The 20,581-nt window shown below is 40.7% G+C and overlaps 1 protein-coding gene across 5 annotated transcripts in view; it reads left to right on the top strand.

Annotated features, from left to right (window-relative positions):
• The window catches only part of EPB41L5 (erythrocyte membrane protein band 4.1 like 5), a 169,626-nt gene that overhangs the window by 121,371 nt on the left and 27,674 nt on the right, over window positions 1-20,581 (top strand). For all 5 annotated transcript variants that reach the window (XM_004004756.6, XM_012140176.5, XM_012140185.5 and 2 more), the window contains exon 19: window positions 18,533-18,661. In XM_004004756.6, coding sequence (XP_004004805.2) covers window positions 18,533-18,661 — 129 coding nt within the window. The remainder of the gene's footprint in view (window positions 1-18,532; window positions 18,662-20,581) is intronic.

The following is a 20,581-nucleotide window of genomic DNA, read 5'->3' on the forward strand; positions in this document are numbered from 1 at the left end:
GCTCAGTAAATCCTGACAGGGAGTTGAAGGGTAATTGTTGCACAGGAAATTCATTGAGCATCTGCTTGTTTTTTTGGCAACATTCACTGCATATTTACCAGAGGATCTATTAGATTAGTAATGAAACCTTGGAAAAATGAGCACAAGTGTGGGTTCAAGACAGGAAAGGGAATATGAGAGAGGGTTAGGTGAAGGATGGTGTGCCATGAAGAAGTGTGTGGGGCTCACATAGCTAGGAAAATAATAGCTAATATTTGGTGAGGGCTTACTCTATGCCAGGCAGAAATAATAAGAAAGAGTTCAGTGCTGTACTGACAAATAAGAGATGTCAGACTACCCTACCTCAGCTCTTCAACTAGTGCTGTGTACAAGTTTGTCAACTGAAAAAAAAAACAAAAACCTGAAAGTTGAGAGTTATGTATTATTTGACAGACTTTCTTAGGACTTCAAGCTTGGGAGACATTATCTCAAATAACCCTGAGAGACTGCTTCAAAGAGGGGAGGATGAACCCGGATTCATAGGAGTTTTTGCAACGAAGACCTGGTCATAATCATAAAAAGATTAGTGTTAATAAAAGAAAACCGACTATCTCACATTAAGGAATTTAGTACTTTTCTGTGTGTTGATGTTCAGTCTCTTAAGTCATGTCTGACTCTTTGCCACCCCATGAATTGCAGCACAACCAGTCTTCCTTGTTCTTCGGTGTCTCCTGGAGTTTATTCCGACTCACGGCCATTGAGTTGGTGATGCCATCCAACCATCTCATCCTCTGTCGTCCCCTTCTCCTCTTGCCCTCAGGATCTTCTTTAGTGACTCAGCTCTTCGCTTCAAGTGGCCAAAGTATTGGAGCTTCATCTTCATCATGAGTCCTTCCAATAGTATTCAGGGTTGATTTCCTTTAGGATTAACTGGTTTAATCTCCTTGCAGTCCAAGGGACTATCAAGAGTCTTCTCCATCACTCAATTTGAAAGCATCAATTCTTCAGCACTCGGCCTTCTTTAGGGTCCAACTCTTAGATCCATACATGACTACTGTAAAAACCATAGCTTTGACTGTACACACCTTTGTTGGCAAAGTGATGCCTCTACTTTTCAATGTGCTGTCTAGGCTTGTCATAGCTTTTCTTCTAGAGAACAAGTGTCTTTTAATTTTGTGGCTGCAGTTAACATCCATAGTGATTTTGGAGCCCAAGAAAATAAAATCTGTCACTGTTTACACTTTTCCCCATCTATTTGGCATGAAGTGATAGGACTGGATGCCATGATCTTTGTTTTTTCAATGTTGAGTTTTAAGCCAGGTTTTTCACTCTCCTCTTTCACTTTCATCAAGAGGCTCTTTAGTTTCTCTTTGCTTTCTGCCATTAGAGTGGTATCATCTACATATCTGAGGTTGTTGATATGATCCCAGCAATCTTGATTCCAGCCTGTGAGTCATACATCCCAGCATTTTGCATGATGTACTCTGCATATAAGTTAAATAAGTGGGGTGACTATACACAGCCTTGATGTACTCCTTTCCCAATTTTGAACCAATACGTTGACCCTATAGACTGTAGCCTGCCAGGCTCCTCTGTCCATGGAATTTTCAAGGCAAGAATATTGGAGTGGGTTACATTCCCTTCTCCAGGGGAATCTTCCCAACCCAGGGATCAAACCTGGATCTCCTGCACTGCAGGTCAGGGAAGCCCTTGGTTTACTGTGTATAGGAAGATGTGAGAGTCTGGGTTCACTGCAGTCATTCCTTGATACGCACTTCAGCTGTCTGGGGCTAGCATCGTGAGTTTCCTCAGAAGCACCATCACGGTGGCTGCAGAGGCTGGCTACTGCGTGGGCTTCACAGTGGGCCGGTTGGTTGTCTCCGTCCTGAGTTCCTTCCGGGCTCCCTGTCCAGGGGCTGAAATGCACTGGCTTGATGGCTGCAGCGTCCTTTGTCTACCCACACAGCAGCAATCTCAAGTTGATTCATGTGTTTTCTTATACCTGATGGTGCTGGATCTTAGTCACAGCACATGGGATCTTTTAGTTACAGCTTGTGGGATCTTTTTCCCTGACCAGGGATTGAACCAGGGCGCTCTGTATTGGGAGTCAGGAGTCTTAGCCCCTGGACCAGCATGGAAGTTCCCTTGATTCATGTTTTATTTATGTGATGCACTTTTAATCCACTCTGATTTCTCTGCCTCTGCCACTAACTGTTAATGTTTGCTTAAGGAATGCAAATTAATCTTAATATCAGCTTTACTAAGTATAGTAATTTTAGGATGAAAAGCCTATTGTAAATAAAATATATTCTAAAGCAAAGTGTCAGATGTTAGATGTTTAGCTCTAAAAATTGGGTAACTGAGAAGCTCTTAGGGTAATGAATTTTCAGATGGCAACAACTGGAAAGTACAGAGTAAAAGGCAAAATCAGGATCTATGAATACTTGAAAGGCTGGAATGATGGATTGGATTTAAGACTATATATCATGACAAGTCTGACACAAATGTAGGGGTTAGGATCAGGAGGTAGAATGTAATAGGTATGTGTAAAAAAAAGTTTGAGAATTTTATAAACATGAAGTGTAACTGCTGAAACATCTCCGTTGTATTAACTGAAAGGGCTTAAAAGGGGAGCTCCAACCATAGTATTAAAAAGGAAGAGAGAGAAACATGATTTCAGAAAACTAAAGCGGTTTGAGAAGAGAAGGAGTACAGTTAAGAATCTTGAAGCACGGTTGTAATGAGGCTCAGCAGTCTCAGGAAAGAATACTTCAGTTATCTGCGGAGCTATGATATAACAGGAAGTAAAGTATTGATAACTGGTGTTTTAACAGTCTTGGAGAAGAGCTAAGGTCAGTGAGTGATGAAATTAGGCAGATTTCACCTCAGTGTAAGAAAACACATCCTAACACACCTGGGAATCGAACAGATGGCTAAGAATGCAGCAGATTCCCTAAGGCGGGAAGTTCCTCAGGCTAAGGCTAACGTCAGCCTTTGGATATTTTGGAGGTTGGATGTACTTGGAGGTTGGGGCATTCTTATCACCTTGGGACACCCTGAATTTTGGGTTCATTGTTGGAATTCTTCCCCTTTCTGGGTGCCTCCTGGTATGGGGAATGTGTTCACAGTGTCTGCCTGATCTGTGTCTTTGGAGTCCTTTAGGGCTTATGCTGTGTCAAGACTTGAAGACTTTTGAGTTACCTTCCTCCTAATTGCTTGAGACAATTCCAGAATTTTCTCTATCTTCAAATTTGAAGAATTTTTTTTTCTTGGTCCTTGATCAGAAAATTTTTAAAATGCTTAAAGTTACAAAATATAAGCTGCATTTGTTAGTGAGGATGGGGATGTGATTAAGGCATATCCTTTCACAGCTAGTGTAAAGGTTTTTAGTGTAAAGGTTTAAAAGAAAGGTGTGATGACTGTGTTCTTTTGACCACTCATTAAAGGTCAGTAAATGTTTAAGTCATAGTAGGCGTACAGCCTCTGTCATTGTACTCAACTGTGCCACCATGGCATCATGTGGGCCTGGGCGTGGCCACGTTCCAGTAGAGTTTACTTACTAAAACAGATGGTGGGCCAGGTGTGACCTGTAGGTTGTCTTTCTCTTTTTGTTGGGAATGTAATACTACAGCAGATTGCTGCCACATGTGACTTGGAATAATCTTTGTCACTTTCAATCTTTTGATTTTTTTGTACCCAAACCTTAAGAAGATATAACCAAAAAGTATATCAGAAATAAAAATCTGCACTCTGAAGAAAACAAAGGACAAAGATGCATTTATTACCTGGATTTTGACCCACGAACCTTAGAACTCAAGACTGTGAACATAGTAAGTTCTGAGTTGCTGACAAATTTAAGCGGTTTTTATGGGATAAGGAGTTATTTGTTGTTGTCGGCTGATTAGTTGCCTGGTGGTCTTCTTTCTTATTTGAATCAGAGTAGCTGAGTCAGGGGAACAAGGAAGCATAGAGCTGCCATGAACAGACTTGCATGGGGGCTTGGCTGGTGTCCTGTGCCAGCCGTTGGGAAGGGTTGTACATCCCCAGGAGGGTAAGTGTCCTCTGTGTGCCTACATTGGCTGTCTTCATTCTGTTCCTGAAATAAGTGACTCCAAGTGTTTCACTTTGGTTCTATAAGTAGTTAACTTTCTTTCCCTCCACCCTCAATTTGGACACACAAGTATGGCAGTTGGTCTGACCTCCCTTTGGGAAATTGCGTCAGTCTTCAGATGTTCGCCGTACAAAGGCCACACTTATCCAGGGATCAGTGAGCTATTGCATATTATGTAAGTTAAGTAGAAATGATACTTTTACAAACACAAAGGCTAATACTCTAACAGTAATTGCTGTAGGGGAAAAAAATAATTTTTCCCTCTACTCCTCTGAGTTGTTGGCTGAGACTTGTGTAACAAAAGACAGATTAACAAGAGAAAAACAGAAGTTTACTGTTATGTGTATCTCATGTACAGATGGGAGATACCAGGGGAGAATGAGTAACTCTCAGGCTTAGAATTCCAGTTAAATTCCATCTTCAGCTAAAGTCTAGGGAGGATTCAAGGAAAAGCAGGGTAAACAGAAGTAAGGCTTCTTACGCAGCTTTGAGTCCTTGCTATTCAATGATAAGAGTTTGAGTTGTTGGCAGGGATGAATGTTAGTCTTTCCTAGTATAAAGGAAGGAGGGACTCCTTTGTAAATTTCTGTCCTGCCTTTAGATAGATAGGAGAAGGACAAAGCTTTTCTTATATCTGCTGCTTCTCATTTGCCTTCAGCTCAAAATAACATGCCACAAGGTGGCATATTTGGGGATGGCACATTCTGCTACCCTCACTGCCATAACTTTTTCAGCTGGAACAATAGTTGCTTGCTAAGTCACTTTAGTTGTGTCCGACTCTTTACGAACCTATGGACTGTAGCCCACCAGGCTTCTCTGTTCGTGGCATTCTCCAGATGAGAATACTGGAGTGGTTGCCATGCCCTCCTCCAGGGGATCTTATTGACCCAGGGATCGAGCCCACGTCTCTTGTGTCCCCTGCATTGGCAGGCAGGTTCTTTACCACTAGTGCCAACTGGGAAGCCTGAAACAATAATTACTAATATTATACTAATATTGGTGCAAGTGTTTTAAAAAATAATTTTTAAGTCTGGAAATCAGGCTATTTAACTGCTGGTAAAGTGGTTAAAACCTTTGTGTATATTTAGTAAAAATTCAAGGTAAATTGTATTTATTCTTCTAAAGCAGGATTCTTGCAGATCATGGATCTACCCAAGAATAATTATAAGAGGTGTCTTAAACCCTGTGCAATTGAACACGTATTCTTTTTTCTTTTGTTTATTTTGGCTGCAGTGGGTCTTAGTTGCAGTGACTGAGGGGCTTCTTTCTGGTTTCAGAGCACAAGCTCTAAAGTGCTTGTGTTCAGTAGTTGGTGCATGGGCTTAGTTGCTCTGTGGCATGTGGAATCTAGTTCCCTGAGCAGGAATTGAACCCACATCTTCTGTATTGGACAAGGTGGATTCTTAATCACTGGACCACCAAGGAAGCTCCTATTCTTGCTTTAATTCAGTTACATATTTTTCAGGAAAGTGGGTCCAAATTTTATTAAATTCTCAAAAAGAGTAAACCACACCAACCTTGAAATAACTCTTTGCATCTTCCCAAAGTTAGAGCTAAAAAGAACTTCACTTTACTTAAAAGGCTTATATAATTTTTTAAAATTAAGTAATTTCAATTTTTCTGAGGCATTTAAAGAAGGAGCTGTCAGAAATAAGATCTCTCTGTGTTAAAAAAAAAAAAGTACCATTGTTCTTTTGAGTTTTACTACTTACACCAATTCTTTGCCTTATGTGTTTGACTGTATAAACGGCCTACCTATGTTTTCTAGCTAAGATTGTTTCAAGAGTGGTTTTGAGTCTGGATCTAATGGCATTCTGGTTCAGAACTTGAAACCAAATCCCCCTAAAACTGACTTCCCCTGCTGAGTTTGTGATTAATCTATCTAAAAATTGATTCCCTTCCTAATTTTACCCCCTTTCCCCTCAGAATTGAGAAGCATCAAAAAAAAGGGAGAATTAGACCCCAAACAGGACCCTGTGGGGCCATCCCAGGTACAAAAAGCCTCTCCACATCCCTGTTTCCTGTTTGTAGGAAAAAGGCGGTAATCTCCTGGGCCTTCCCCATGTTCCAAAGAGCAGAGTCTAGCAGTTAATGTTTAGGACAAGAGCGTCACAGGACTCCTGGTTCGTTCTGAAGGGATGTGGATAACTATCTGTGCCTATCTTTGAGTTGTTCTGCAAAAACTAAGACCGCCCCACCCAGGTGGGGGATGATGACCACAGGCAGGTAGTCCCCAGACTGGTTGGAGCCAGGAGGTTGAGGTTCTCAAGACATCACCCTATTACCTCATCACCAACCAATCAGAGGGCTTCTGCAGTGGCTCAGACTCCGCCTGCAATGTGTGACACCTGGGTTCGATCCCTGGGTTGGGAAAATCCCCTGGAGGAGAGCATCGCAACCCACATCAGTGTTCTTGTCTAGAGAATCCCACAGACAGAGGAGACTGTTGGGCTACCATCCGTAGGGTTGCAAACAGTTGGACATGACTGAGCAACTAAGTACAACCAATCAGAAGAACGTCCACAGGCTGATCACACTTCCTGGACCCTGTCCCCTCACACCATCTTTAAAGACCTTTGCCAGAAAGCCATTAGGGAGTTCTGATCTCTTGTATGTGAGCTGCGTGTTCTCCTTTCTTGGTGCCCTACAGATAAACCCCTAGTTTTCCTCAAACTCCTGCTGTCGGTTTGGCTTTCTGTGCTGCAGCTCGTTAACAAACTGAAGTAGACTTTGGATCCACTTTAACCTGACATTAGCTCCTAACTAAGCTGATTTTGACAGTGAGGACTGCTCTGTAGGAGAGTTTGAACATCTAGTCTTGTTAGAACAGGTCTAACTTGGGGTGTTTAGGAATCAGGGTGTGTTCTAAATTATTTTGGTCTTCTCTTTGCACATTTTGGCCATTCAAGGCAGACATATCAACAGCATAGTAACTGGATATTGTTGGATTTGCATCCTGTAATAAAACTATATGAAAATATTTTATAGCTATTACACTGAACTTGTATTTCAGTAATCTTTTTCTTTTATATACATGGAAGGTAATTGTACAAAATACAGATTTTATTTATGTTTATTTCTGGGTTTTTTTGGTCATGCTGTGCAGCTTGCAGGATCTTAGTTCCGCAGTCAAAGATTGAATCTGAGCCCTGGCTGAAAGTGCTGAGTGCTAACCACTGGACTGCCAGGAAATTCCCCACAAAATGTAGATTTTAAAAAGCAAGTAATTATAAAACTTCCATTATCCCAGTCCTAAGAGATAACTATACTTAACGTTTTAAAGATACATACTTCCAGCCATTGATATGTGATAAATATTTTTTTAATTAAAAACGCAATAATATTGTTCTATAGCTGCTGCTGCTGCTATTAAGTTGCTTCAGTCGTGTCCGACTCTGTGTGACCCCATAGACAGCAGCCCACCAGGCTCCCCCGTCCCTGGGATTCTCCAGGCAAGAACACTGGAGTGAGTTGCCATTTCCTTCTCCAACGCATGAAAGTGAAAAGTGAAAGTGAAGTCGCTCAGTCGTGTCCGACTCTTAGCGACCCCATGGACTGCAGCCCACCAGGCTCCTCCCTCCATAGGATTTTCCAGGCAAGAGTACTGGAGTGGGGTGCCATTGCCTTCTCTGGTTCTATAGCTAATCAATTGTAATCTCTTTATTTCAATAACACATGATCATTAATAGTTAAATGGCATGCATAGGTCAACATTGTGTTTACTCAGTCTCCTATTAGACATTTCACTAATTTTCACTGTCATAATCAGTGTTGTGATAAACAGTCTTATAAATAAATATCCTGCATTATCTTTGATTATTTTCCTAGGAAGTAGAGTGTTAGGTTCAGGAATTCCCTGGTGGTCCAGTGGTTAGTATTCAGTTCTTTCACTGCTGCGGGCCTGTGTTCAATCCCTGATCTGGGAGCTAAGATCCTGCAAAAACCACTTGGCATGACAGAAGTGTTAAGTCAAATTTCAGAAATAATTTTAAGGCCTTTGGTACTTTTGCAAAATTGCCTTCAGAAAGATGGTAACAATCACAGGTACTTTTGTGATGTGTGCATTGAATCCTTGATTTTTAATATACGCAGGAAGAGAAATATCTGCCTAGGTCTGTGGCAGGTTGCTTTGAGATGCTGTGATATGCAGATATAAATGTTGAGCAAATAATAGAAAGTCTGCAATGTAATTCTCTCTGAAAAGAAAATGTCAGTGCATTTGAACTAGCCATTCTTGTTCAGTCGCTCAATCATATCCAACTCTGCAACCCCATGGACTGCAGCATGCCAGGCTTTCCTGTCCTTCACCATCTCCCAGAGCTTGCTCAGACTCATGTCCATTGAGTCAGTGATGCCATCCAGCCATCTCATCTTTTGTCCTCGGTGGGCTTCCCTGGTGTCTCAGACAGTAAAGAATCCACCTAGAATGTGGGACACCTGGGTTTGATATCTGGGATGGGAAGATCCCTTGGAGGAGGAAGGGAGGAATCCTCTTGGACAGAAGATCCTGGCAGTATACAGTCCATAGGGTCACAAAGAGTCAGACACAACTGAGTGATTGAACTAGCTATGCTGTGCTATTTTTCCTGCCTTCATCAGTCAGTTCAGTTGCTCAGTCGTGTCCGGTTGCGACCCCATGGACTGTAGCATGCCAGTCTTCCCTGTCTACCACCAACTCACAGAGCTTGCTCAAACTCCTGTCCATTGCGTAGGTGATGCCATCCAACCGTCTCATCCTCTTGTCATCCCCTTCTCCTCCCACCTTCAGTCTTTCTCAGCATCAGGGTCTTTTCTAATGAGTCAGTTCTTGTCATCAGGTGACCAAAGTATTGGCGCTTCAGCTTCAGCATCAGTCCCTCCAATGAATATTCAGGACTGATTTCCTTTAAGATTGACTGGTTGGATCTCCTTGCAGTCCAAGGGACTCTCAGGAGTTTTCTCCAACACCACAGTTCAAAAGCATCAATTCTTCGGCGCTCAGCTTTCTTTATGGTCCAACTCTCATATCCATACATAACTACTAGAAAAACCATAGTTGGAGTATACGGAACTTTGTCAGTAAAGTAATATCTCTGTTTTTAATATGCCATCTATGTTGGTCATGGCTTTTCTTCCAAGGAACAAGTGTCTTTTAGTTTCATGACTGCAGTCACCGTCTGCAATGATTTTGGAGCTTAAGAAAATAAAGCCTTTCACTGTTTCCATTGTTTCACCATCTATTTGCTGAGAAGTGATGGGACCTGATGCCATGATCTTAGTTTTCTGAATGTTGAATTTTAAGCCAGCTTTTTCACTCTCCTCTTTGACTTGCATCAAGAAGCCCTTTAGTTCCTCTTCGCTGTCTGCCATAAGGGTGGTGTCATCTGCATATCTAAGGTTATTGATATTTCTCCCAGCAATCTTGATTCCAGCTTGTGAGTCATACAGCCCGGCATTTCACAGGATATACTCTGCATGTAAGTTAAATAAGCAGGGTGACAATATACAGCCTTCTTGTACTTGTTGCCCAATTTGGAAGCAGTCTGTTGTTTCATGTCTGATTCTAACTGCTGCTTCTTGACCTGCATACAGATTTCTTAGGAGGCAGGTTAAGTGGTCTTGTATTCCCATCTCTTTAACAGTTTTCCACTGTTTGTTGTGATCTACACAGTCAAAGGCTTTAGCATAGTCAGTGAAGCAGAATGTTTCACGTTCCAGATTTTTTTTCTGGAATTCTCTTGCTATTTCTGTGATCCAGTGGATGTTGGCAATTTGATCTCTGGTTCCTCTTCCTTTTCTAAATCCAGCATGAAATCTGAAAGTTCTTGGTTCACCTACTATTGAAACTTAACTTGGAAAATTTTGAGCATTGCTTTGCTAGCATGTGAGATGAGTGCAATTGTGCAATAGTTTGAACATTCTTTGGCATTGCCTTTTTTTGGAATTGGAATGAAACCTGACCCTTTCCAGTCCTGTGACCACTGCTGAGTTTTTCAAATTTGCTGGCATGTTGGGTGCAACACTCACAGCATCATCTTTTAGGATTTGAAATAGATCAGCTGAAATTCCATCACCTCCACTAGCTTTGTTTTTACTGATGCTTCCTAAGGTCCAGCTGACTGCACTCCAGGATGTCTGACTCTAGGTGAATGATCACACCGTCATGGTTATCTGGGTCATTAAGATCTTTTTTGTATAGTTCTGTGTATTCTTGTCCCCTCTTCTTAATATCTTCTGCTTCTGTCATGTCCATGGTGTTTCTGTCCTTTATCTTGCCCATCTTTGCATGAAATGTTCCCTTGGTATCTCTGATTTTCTTGAAGATATCTCTAGTCTTTCCCATTGTATTGTTTTCCTGTGTTTTTTTCCATTGATCACTGAGGAAGGCTTTCTTATCTCTCCTTGCTATTCTTTGGAATTCTACATTCAGATAGATATATATTTCCTTTTCTCCTTTGCCTTTTGCTTCTCTTCTTTTCTCAGCTATTTTTAGGTCTCCTGAGACAATTACTTTGCCTTTTTGCATTTCTTCTTCTTGGGGATGGTTTTGATCACCGCCTCCTGTACCATGTTACAAACCTCTGTCCATAGTTCTTCAAGCACTCTGTCAGAAACAGTCCCTTGCATCTATTTGTCACTTCCACTCTGTCATCATAAAGGATTTAAGTTTAGTGGTTTTCCCTGCTTTCTTCAATAAGTCTGAATTTTGCAATAAGGAGTTCATGATTTGAGCCACAGTTGGCTCCCAGTCTTATTTTTTGCTGACTGTATAGCGCTTCTCCATCTATGGCTGCAAAGAATATAATCAATCTGATTTCGGTATTGACTGTCTGGTGATATCCATTTGTAGAGTCGTCTTTTGTGTTGTTGGAAGAGGGCATTTGCTATGACCAGTGCATTCTCTTGGCAAAACTCTGTTAGCCTTTGCCCTGCTTCATTTTGTACTCCACGGCCAAACTTGCCTGTTAGTCCAGGTATCTCTTGACTTCCTACTTTGGCATTTCATTCCCCTGTGATGAAAAGGACATCTTTTTTTTGGTGTTAGTTGTAGAAGGTCTTCTAGGTCTACATAGAACCTATCAACTTCAGCTTTTTTGGCATTAGTGGTTGGGACATAGACTTGGATTACTGTGATACTGAATGGTTTGCCTTGGAAACGAATAGATATCATTCTGTCATTTTTGAAATTGCACCCAAGTACTACATTTCGGACTCTTGTTGACTGTAAGGGCTACTCCATTTCTTCTAAGGGATTCTTGCCCACAGCAGTAGATATAATGGTCATCTGAATTAAATTCACCCATTCCGGTCCATTTTAGTTCACTGATTCCTAAAATGTCAATGTTCACTCTTGCCATCTCCTGTTTGACCACTTCCAATAAACTTTAATGTATGGACCTAACATTCCTGGCCTCTTATTGAGGTATAATTGACAAAATTTAAATGCATTTTAAATGTGCCATTTGATAAATTAATAGAAGTATACATTGTGAAATGATTCCTACAGTCAGATTGACGGTTAACACATCCTCACCTCACTTTAGTTAGTTTCCTTTTTGTTTGTTTTTTTTGGTGAGAACACTTGAGATCTACTTTAAGAGTCCACATTTAAGTAATACCATGAAGTGTTTGTTATTCTCTATCTGACTTAGTTCACTTAGCATAATTCCTTCTAGCTTTGTCTGTGTTGTTAAAAATGGCAGGATTTCCTTCTTTTTAAAGGTGGAACAATATTTCATTGTGTATGTATATTTATGTGTGTGTGTCTGTGCCTTTTACATCTTCTGTATCCTTTCATTTGTTGATGGACATTTAGGTTATTTCCATGTCTTGGCTGCTGTGCATAACGCTGAAGCGAACATGGGGGTGCAGATACCTATTTGGGATCGGGAATTTATTTCCTTTGGATGTGTATGCAAAAGTAGCATTGCTGGGTCATACGGTGTGAAGTAGTCATGACTGAAAAAGGATATAGGGTCTTCTTTCAATCACTGGGAACCATTCTGTAGTCTTGGAAGATACAGTCTAGTACAAACTAGTGATTCTCAAAGTTTTATATCAGAGTCACATGGGAAAGCTTGTTAAACATTCAGATTTGGGGATCCTACCCAGAGGCAGGTATGTGGAGACCACACTAAGAAAAACCAGATTAGAAGAAGCACATAGTTAAATTTTTTCAAATCTGAACAAGCGGTGCAATGTGTAATCCTGTATGTTGGCAGATGGCCAGTTTTACAGAACAAAAGCTATATCTGAGACTAAGAAAATGTTTAGAATGAGTGTGTTAGTTCAGTTCAGTTCGTCAATCAGTTGTGTCTGACTCTTTGCAACCCCATGAATTGCAGCACGCCAGGCTTCCCTGTCCATCACCAACTCCCGGAGTTCACTCAGACTCGAGTCCATCGAGTCAGTGATGCCATCCAGCCATCTCATCCTCGGTCGTCCCCTTCTCCTCCTGCCCCCAATCCCTCCCAGCATCAGAGTCTTTTCCAATGAGTCAACTCTTCCCATGAGGTGGCCAAAGTACTGGAGTTTCAGCTTTAGCATCATTCCCTTCAAAGAAATCCCAGGGCTGATCTCCTGTAGAATGGACTGGTTGGATCTCCTTGCAGTCCAAGGGACTCTCAAGAGTCTTCTCCAACACCACAGTTCAAAAGCATCAATTCTTTGGCGCTCAGCCGTCTTCACAGTCCAACTCTCAACATCCATACATGACTACTGGAAAAACCGTAGCCCTGAGTAGACAGACCTTAATGTCTCTGGTTTTGAATATACTATCTAGGTTGGTCATAACTTTCCTTCCAAGGAGTAAGCATCTTTTAATTTCATGGCTGCAGTCACCAACTGCAGTGATTTTGGAGCCCCCAAAGATAAAGTCTGACACTGTTTCCACTGTTTCCCATCTATTTCCCATGAAGTGATGGGACCAGATGCAATGATCTTAGTTTTCTGAATGTTGAGCTTTAAGCCAACTTTTTCACTCTCCTCTTTCACTTTCATCAAGAGGCTTTTTAGTTCCTCTTCACTGTCTGCCATAAGGGTGGTGTCATCTGCATATCTGGGCTTATTGATATTTCTCCCAGCAATCTGGATTCCAGCTTGTGTTTCTTCTAGTCCTGCGTTTCTCATGATGTACTCTGCATATAACTTAATTAAGCAGGATGACGATATACAGCCTTGACGTACTCCTTTTCCTATTTGGAACCAGTCTGTTGTTCCATGTTCAGTTCTAACTGTTGCTGCCTGACCTGCATATAGGTTTCTCAAGAGGCAGGTCAGGTGGTCTGGTATTCCCATCTCTTTCAGAATTTTCCACAGTTTCTTGTGAGCCACATAGTCAAAGGCTTTGGCATAGTCAATAAAGCAGAAATAGATGTGTTTCTGGAACTCTGCTGCTTTTTCCATGATCCAGCGGATGTTGGCATTTGATCTCTGGTTCCTCTGCCTTTTCTAAAACCAGCTTGAACATCAGTGAGTTCACAGTTCATGTATTGCTGAAACCTGGCTTGGAGAATTTTGAGCATTACTTTACTAGCATGTGAGATGAGTGCAATTGTGCGATAGTTTGAGCATTCTTTGGCATTGCCTTTCTTTGGGATTGGAATGAAAACTGATCTTTTCCAGTCCTGTGGCCACTGCTGAGTTTTCCAAATTTGCTGGCATATTGAGTGCAACACTTTCACAGCATCATCTTTCAGGATTTGAAACAGTTCAACTGGAATTCCATCACCTCCACTAGCTTTGTTCCTAGTGATGCTTTCTAAGGCCCACTTGACTTCACATTCCAGGATGTCTGGCTCTAGATGAGTGATCACAGCATCATGATTATCTGGGTCATGAAGATCTTTTTTGTACAGTTCTTCTGTGTATTCTTGCCACCTCTTCTTAATATCTTCTGCTTCTGTTAGGTCCAGACCATTTCTGTCCTTTATTGAGCCCATCTTTGCATGAAATGTTCCCTTGGTATCTCTAATTTTCTTGAAGAGATCTCTAGTCTTTCCCATTCTGTTCTTTTCCTCTATTTCTTTGCATTGATCGCTGAAGAAGGCTTTCTTATCTCTTCTTGCTATTCTTTGGAACTCTGCATTCAGATGCTTATATTTTTCCTTTTCTCCTTTGCTTTTTGCTTCTCTTCTTTTCACAGCTATTTGTAAGGCCTCCTCAGACAGCCACTTTGCTTTTTTGCATTTCTTTTCCATGGGGATGGTCTTGATCCCTGTCTCCTGTACAATGTCACGAACCTCATTCCATCCTCATAGTTCATCAGGCACTCTATCTATCAGATCTAGGCCCTTAAATCTATTTCTCACTTCCACTGTATAATCATAAGGGATTTGATTTAGGTCATACCTGAGTGGTCTAGTGGTTTTCCCTACTTTCTTCAATGTCAGTCTGAATTTGGCAATAAGGAGTTCATGATCTGAGCCACAGTCAGCTCCTGGTCTTGTTTTTGTTGACTGTATAGAGCTTCTCCATCTTTGGCTGCAAAGAATATAATCAATCTGATTTCGGTGTTGACCATCTGGTGATGTCCATGTGTAGAGTCTTCTCTTGTGTTGTTGGAAGAGGATGTTTGCTATGACCAGTGCATTTTCTTGGCAAAACGTCTTTGCCCTGCTTCATTCCGTATTCCAAGGCCAAATTTGCCTGTTACTCCAGGTGTTTCTTGACTTCCTACTTTTGCATTCCAGTCCCCTATAATGAAAAGGACATCTTTTTTGGGTGTTAGTTCTAAAACGTCTTGTAGGTCTTCATAGACCCGTTCAACTTCAGCTTCTTCAGTGTTATATAGTAAGGACAGGGCTTCTCAGGTGTCACTAGTGGTAAAGAACCTGCTTGCCAGTGCAGGAGATGCAGGAGACACAGGTTCAGTCCCTGGGTTGGGAAGATCCCCTGCAGGAGGAAATGACAACCCACTCCAGTATTCTTACCTGGGAAATCCCATGGAGAGAGGAGCCTGGTAGGCTCTGGTCCACAGGATCGCAAGAAGTTGGACGTGATTGAAGCGACTTAGCACAGCACATAGTAGGGATGATGGTGATGGTGATTGTTATTATTGATTGTCATTTATTTTAAATTAGGTAAATTAAATCAGCTGTAGTGTAGATAATTAAAATTATTATTAATTTTTCTCCCATTTCTTTTCATAATAGTTAATTTATGTTGTTTTTTTTTTAATTTTTTTTTAATTTTTTAAATTTCAAAATCTTTAATTCTTACATGCATTCCCAAACATGAACCCCCTCCCACCTCCCTCCCCATAACATCTTTCTGGGTCATCCCCATGCACCAGCCCCAAGCATGCTGCATCCTGCGTCAGACATAGACTGGCGATTCGATTCAAATGATAGTATACATGTTAGAATGTCATTCTCCCAAATCATCCCACCCTCTCCCTCTCCCTCTGAGTCCAGAAGTCCGTTATACACATCTGTGTCTCTTTCCCTGTCTTGCATACAGGGTCGTCATTGCCATCTTCCTAAATTCCATATATATGTGTTAGTATACTGTATTGGTGTTTTTCTTTCTGGCTTACTTCACTCTGTATAATCGGCTCCAGTTTCATCCATCTCATCAGAACTGATTCAAATGAATTCTTTTTAACGGCTGAGTAATACTCCATTGTGTATATGTACCACAGCTTTCTTATCCATTCATCTGCTGATGGACATCTAGGTTGTTTCCATGTCCTGGCTATTATAAACAGTGCTGCGATGAACATTGGGGTACATGTGTCTCTTTCTATTCTGGTTTCCTCGGTGTGTATGCCCAGAAGTGGGATTGCTGGGTCATAAGGTAGTTCTATTTGCAATTTTTTAAGGAATCTCCACACTGTTCTCCATAGTGGCTGTACTAGTTTGCATTCCCACCAACAGTGTAGGAGGGTTCCCTTTTCTCCACACCCTCTCCAGCATTTATTGCTTGCAGATTTTTGGATCGCAGCCATTCTGACTGGTGTGAAGTGGTACCTCATTGTGGTTTTGATTTGCATTTCTCTAATAATGAGTGATGTTGAGCATCTTTTCATGTGTTTGTTAGCCATCCGTATGTCTTCTTTGGAGAAATGTCTATTTAGTTCTTTGGCCCATTTTTTGATTGGGTCGTTTATTTTTCTGGAGTTGAGCTGCAGAAGTTGCTTGTATATTTTTGAGATTAGTTGTTTGTCAGTTGCTTCATTTGCTATTATTTTCTCCCACTCAGAAGGCTGTCTTTTCACCTTGCTTATATTTTCCTTTGTTGTGCAGAAGCTTTTAATTTTAATTAGATCCCATTTGTTTATTTTTGCTTTTATTTCCAGAATTCTGGGAGGTGGATCATAGAGGATCCTGCTGTGATTTATGTCTGAGAGTGTTTTGCCTATGTTCTCCTCTAGGAGTTTTATAGTTTCTGATCTTACATTTAGATCTTTAATCCATTTTGAGTTTATTTTTGTGTGCGGTGTTAGAAAGTGATCTAGTTTCATTCTTTTACAAGTGGTTGACCAGTTTTCCCAGCACCACTTGTTAAAGAGATTGTCTTTACTCCATTGTATATTCTTGCCTCCTTTGTCGAAGATAAGGTGTCCATATGTGTGTGGATTTATCTCTGGGCTTTCTATTTTGTTCCATTGATCTATATGTCTGTCTTTGTGCCAGTACCATACTGTCTTGATGACTGTGGCTTTGTAGTAGAGCCTGAAGTCAGGCAAGTTGATTCCTCCAGTTCCATTCTTCTTTCTCAAGATTGCTTTGGCTATTCGAGGTTTTTGTATTTCCATACAAATCTTGAAATTATTTGTTCTAGTTCTGTGAAAAATGTGGCTGGTAGCTTGATAGGGATTGCATTGAATTTGTAAATTGCTTTGGGTAGTATACTCATTTTCACTATATTGATTCTTCCGATCCATGAACATGGTATATTTCTCCATCTATTAGTGTCCTCTTTGATTTCTTTCATCAGTGTTTTATAGTTTTCTATATATAGGTCTTTAGTTTCTTTAGGAAGATATATTCCTAAGTATTTTATTCTTTTTCGTTGCAATGGTGAATGGAATTGTTTCCTTAATTTCTTTTTCTACTTTCTCATTATTAGTGTATAGGAATGCAAGGGATTTTTGTGTGTTGATTTTATATCCTGCAACTTTACTATATTCATTGATTAGCTCTAGTAATTTTCTGGTGGAGTCTTTAGGGTTTTCCATGTAGAGGATCATGTCATCTGCAAACAGTGAGAGTTTTACTTCTTCTTTTCCAATTTGGATTCCTTTTATTTCTTTTTCTGCTCTGATTGCTGTGGCCAAAACTTCCAGAACTATGTTGAATAGTAGCGGTGAAAGTGGGCACCCTTGTCTTGTTCCTGACTTTAGGGGAAATGCTTTCAATTTTTCACCATTGAGGATAATGTTTGCTGTGGGTTTGTCATAGATAGCTTTTATTATGTTGAGGTATGTTCCTTCTATTCCTGCTTTCTGGAGAGTTTTTATCATAAATGGATGTTGAATTTTGTCAAAGGCCTTCTCTGCATCTATTGAGATAATCATATGGTTTTTATTTTTCAATTTGTTAATGTGGTGAATTACATTGATTGATTTGCGGATATTGAAGAATCCTTGCATCCCTGGGATAAAGCCCACTTGGTCATGGTGTATGATCTTTTTAATGTGTTGTTGGATTCTGATTGCTAGAATTTTGTTAAGGATTTTTGCATCTATGTTCATCAGAGATATTGGCCTGTAGTTTTCTTTATTTGTGACATCTTTGTCAGGTTTTGGTATTAGGGTGATGGTGGCCTCATAGAATGAGTTTGGAAGTTTACCTTCCTCTGCAATTTTCTGGAAGAGTTTGAGGAGGATAGGTGTTAGCTCTTCTCGAAATTTTTGGTAGAATTCAGCTGTGAAGCCATCTGGACCTGGGCTTTTGTTTGCTGGAAGATTTCTGATTACAGTATCAATTTCCGTGCTTGTGATGGGTTTGTTAAGATTAATTTATATTGTTTTAATTGTGATCTTCATTCAGTGGACTTGTGCTTTATTTTATCATTTTAGTAAGCTTTTACCTGCGAGTGGCCTCTTTGTGGCCAAATAACTTAAGTCTCAAGCACAGTCATCTACCCAGTAACAGCTCTAGGGATCAGCCTGTGTAGGGCCCGACCTAAAATCCAGTTGAAATTAATTACTGCAGATGGCACACATTCCTCATGTGTGGTTTAATTCAGGCATTTTTCCAGGGTGGTATCATTAGTTATTCAGTTGGCTTAAAGACAAAGACAACAGGTGGCTGGATGATTTTCAGGGGTCCCTACCTTATTTGTGATTACTGATCTTAGTTCAAAACCTCAAGTAAGAGCTGACTCCTCCTGGAATAAGACGGCTGCCTGAGACACACGACTCCCCGGTTGTCTGAATAGGAACTTTCATCAGTCCTTTTCTGTTTCCATTTAGTTGAATCCTCTCAGAGTTGCTTACAGTGTGTTTTTAATATCCAGGAGGAAGTGGTAAAGTTAACCGAGAAATGTCTGAATAATGCCATCGACAGCCCAGCGCTGAATACCAGGAGAGTTCCTCCTGACTTGAAGAGTAATATTTTGAAGGCTCAGGTAGAAGCAGTGCAGAAGGTAAGCTGCCTTCACTAGGGTCCCACTGAAGTGGAGGGAGACCCTGTGGAACAAGGAACACACACAGATGGTGGACATGAGTGAGCTGGCTGGTGATGAGACAGAGAGGGTAAAGCCAGGAAACATGCTCAAGGTGGCAGATGCCTTCCCATCTCTGAAATCTATTCCGGGTGGATTAAGATGGGGCAGCCATGAAGTAAGAAGAATAAAGGTTTTTAAAAGTCAAATTCCTATAGAAGTGAGTCCCTAATCTTTTGTCATTTATATAGCTAAAAACCCTAGAGTGATTTTAGGTCTTTATCAATTCACTTTTCCTCCCACCCTTCTATCCCAATTCAGCAAAATTATTAGCTGAATAGCTGATTCAGCAAAGTTATTAGTCATGTTATTAGCAACTGAGTGATGGTTGCAAGACGAAGAGTTGGTTGTGACATCTTGTGAAGGATGCAGTGTGTAGAGACCAGCCCCCAAGAAGTTAATGGCCTCCATGCTCTCAAAATCGGCTTTTCCTTGGCCCTCCCACCTGTCAGGTTTACCCTCTGTGCTGAAATAGGGCAGAAGCCTGTCTTACTGCATCCTGTTGTCAACGAGGATTTCCCAGGACCTTGTTGTTGAGAAGAGGCTCCTTACCCATCCTGTCCCAGGCACAGGCCTTGAAGAGAACTGGAAGAACTCGAGGAATGTTGTTCGTGTGCTTTCTGTACCTTCTCACCCAAATGTAAACATAAAACATAAATGTTTACATATAAAAATAATTACGAAATATGTCAGTACAGGCTCTGGAATTAGACAGCTAGAGTTTGAATCCTGTTTCTTATCTACCACCTACTAGCTTTGGGACTTGGCAAATTAGTTTATTTCTCTGAGCCTCAATTAAATTATGTTTAAAAGGGGGTAATGGTAATACATAACCTAAGGTGGGTTATAAGGATGAAATAAAATAATAAATATGAAGGCCATGGAGTGACTCCTGGCAGGCACATAGTGAGTGTTTAGCACTCACTATATTGATATTGATCCCAGTGCTGATACTGCCTCTTGTAGCAGCAGAGGTGGTGGCAGCTGTCGTCACCTGACGCTTCAGTTGTATTTCTGAGTCTATCTTGACTCAAACAAGAGAAAAATAACTTCAATAGCTCTAAATGAAAGAGATTTTGTTTTATAGTTTAAAATCATCCTACAAGGAAAAACTCAGGACCAGATGCCTTCACTGTTAAGATTACTGAACAATTTAAGGAAGAAATAATAACAATTCTTCATAAGCTCTTGCAGGAAATAGAAGAGCAGGGAGCATGTCCCAGCTCACTTACAAGGCTGGTTTTACCCTGATACCAAAGCCGGAGAGAGATTGTACAAAAAAAAAGCTGCTACAGACCGAAAGTCCTAAACAAAATAGAAGCAGATCTTACTCAACAATTAATAAACAGGACAGTAACCATGGCCAAGAGTTTATCTTGGGGAAAAAGGTGGTTTATCATTCAAAAACCAAGTATAGTTCAACATATTAAAAATTAAGGAAACTTGTCTCCATTTATATGGAAAGGACATTCCACAGAATTTAAGACCTGATCATGATAAATGTTCACAACAAAATAGGAATAGAGTAGAACTTCAGCTTGATAAAGGGTGTCTATGCAAATAATGTACAGCTGACCTCATACTTCATAGCTAAAGTTAACAACTGACCATCCCTGTGTGGGCAGTAATGGACTGCCTGCAATGCACATGGCTGGTAAGAACATAAAATATTACAGGTACTTTAGAAAAGAATTTGGTAATATATTAAACATACACTTCTTGTATGACCCAGCAGTCCCACTCCTAGGTATTTATCCAAGAGAACTGAAAACATAGGTTCATACAGATATTGGTACATGAATGCTCTGGCATCTTTGTTTGTAGCAGGTAAAAACTAGAAGT

This window comes from Ovis aries, chromosome 2, assembly GCF_016772045.2.
Source record: "Ovis aries strain OAR_USU_Benz2616 breed Rambouillet chromosome 2, ARS-UI_Ramb_v3.0, whole genome shotgun sequence".
Lineage (NCBI taxonomy): Eukaryota > Metazoa > Chordata > Mammalia > Artiodactyla > Bovidae > Ovis > Ovis aries.